Source organism: Trichechus manatus, unplaced genomic scaffold, assembly GCF_000243295.1.
Source record: "Trichechus manatus latirostris isolate Lorelei unplaced genomic scaffold, TriManLat1.0 scaffold00009, whole genome shotgun sequence".
Taxonomy (NCBI): domain Eukaryota; kingdom Metazoa; phylum Chordata; class Mammalia; order Sirenia; family Trichechidae; genus Trichechus; species Trichechus manatus.
In genome coordinates this window covers 10,788,119-10,789,473 of record NW_004443945.1, presented here as the reverse complement: position 1 = coordinate 10,789,473, position 1,355 = coordinate 10,788,119, and the positions used below count along the sequence as shown (strand labels likewise).

General features: G+C 35.5%; 1 protein-coding gene across 6 annotated transcripts in view; it reads right to left on the bottom strand.

Moving 5' to 3' along the window:
• Positions 1-1,355, bottom strand: part of ANGPT1 (angiopoietin 1) — a 281,266-nt gene that overhangs the window by 80,873 nt on the left and 199,038 nt on the right. For 5 of the 6 annotated variants that reach the window (XM_004370693.3, XM_023725985.1, XM_023725988.1 and 2 more), the window contains exon 4: positions 1,087-1,319. In XM_004370693.3, coding sequence (XP_004370750.1) covers positions 1,087-1,319 — 233 coding nt within the window. The remainder of the gene's footprint in view (positions 1-1,086; positions 1,320-1,355) is intronic. The other variant, XM_012559855.2, reaches the window with a different exon arrangement.

Sequence of the window (1,355 nt, the reverse complement as noted above, 5' to 3'; positions counted from 1 at the left end):
GTGAAATGCCTTTAAAACAAGATCACTTAACGTGGAATTATCATCTTTATTCATATCTATACATGAAAGTATGGAATTAAATTAATTTTTCATGTAACTCAAGTCCAATGTTAAATTAAAGGAGCCTCCATATATGTACATTTCCTATGCACACTGAACAATGACATGAGTGGTCACATAAGCCACAGCTTAATGACAACCATGGCTTTCAGATCTAAGTGGTGTGCTCATCACCATTTACAATTCCATTTTCACTCAGTTAAAGGTTGATTAGAGAGTAGAAATACAGAAGATGACATCAAGCTCCAAACTTTTAAGGGCTCTACTGAAACTCGGGAAAGGTTCCCCTTGAAATGGGCAGGTGCATAGTGAGGCGCTGGTTAAATAATTGTTGGATGGATGGATGAATAGATGGATGAATGTCTTCTAAAGAGACACAAGCCTTCAGATATTTCCAATAGTTCAAAAAAATTTAATAATATCAAGATGTTATAGTTTTTCCACTGTCTTTAAAGGCACCAAAGTATAAGTGTGCTCAGATGTCCCTGTTAAATCTTCTCTGCATAGAACTAAGCACGAGCAATCTCAATAAGTACTTTTAAATAACAAGGATTCTATCTCTTCCACAACAGCTGAAGAGCACATCTTTATCTCTTTTTTTCTCCAAGCAACTCTCCTACTGTCTCCTCCTCCCAAATTAAAAACAAACAAACAAACAAAAAACTAGTATTAGTTTTAAAGTGGTAAGCCTCCTGTAACTTTCCCCAGAATGCTTAACAGATATTTGACATTTGCTAATTTCTGTCCTATATGGTTAGGTGTCTAACGCCAAATATTGATTTATGACAGTGTAATAGATTTTATCTCACGTGGTTAAAAAGACCAAGAAAAAAAAAAAGAAAGAAAGAAATCTCTTTTAGAAAGAGATTATGGATTCCACCAATTCAAATTATAAATACATTCCCTGAAGCTCTTTTGGCTGTTTTTACACAGCAACCAATACAAAGTATAGAGTTAAATTGAATTTATACTTGCCACATGTTAAATAAAATATTTGCAATACCAAATCGAGGAAGAAACTCTTACCACCTTCTTTAGTGCAGAGGTTGACGAGGTTGTGGACTGTGTCCATCAACTCCAGCTGCTGCTTCTGAAGGACACTGTTGTTGGTGGTGGCTCTGTTTAACTGTTTCTCCAGCTCCTGGATTATGTAGGTTTGACGGGTAACCAAGCCTTGAAGCTTCTCTTTCTCTTCCTTTAATGCATCCAACTCTTCCTTGTGTTTTCCCTCCATTTCTAAGATTTTATGTTCTAATAAACTACAAGGAAGTGAAAATAAGATTAGTTTAGAACAC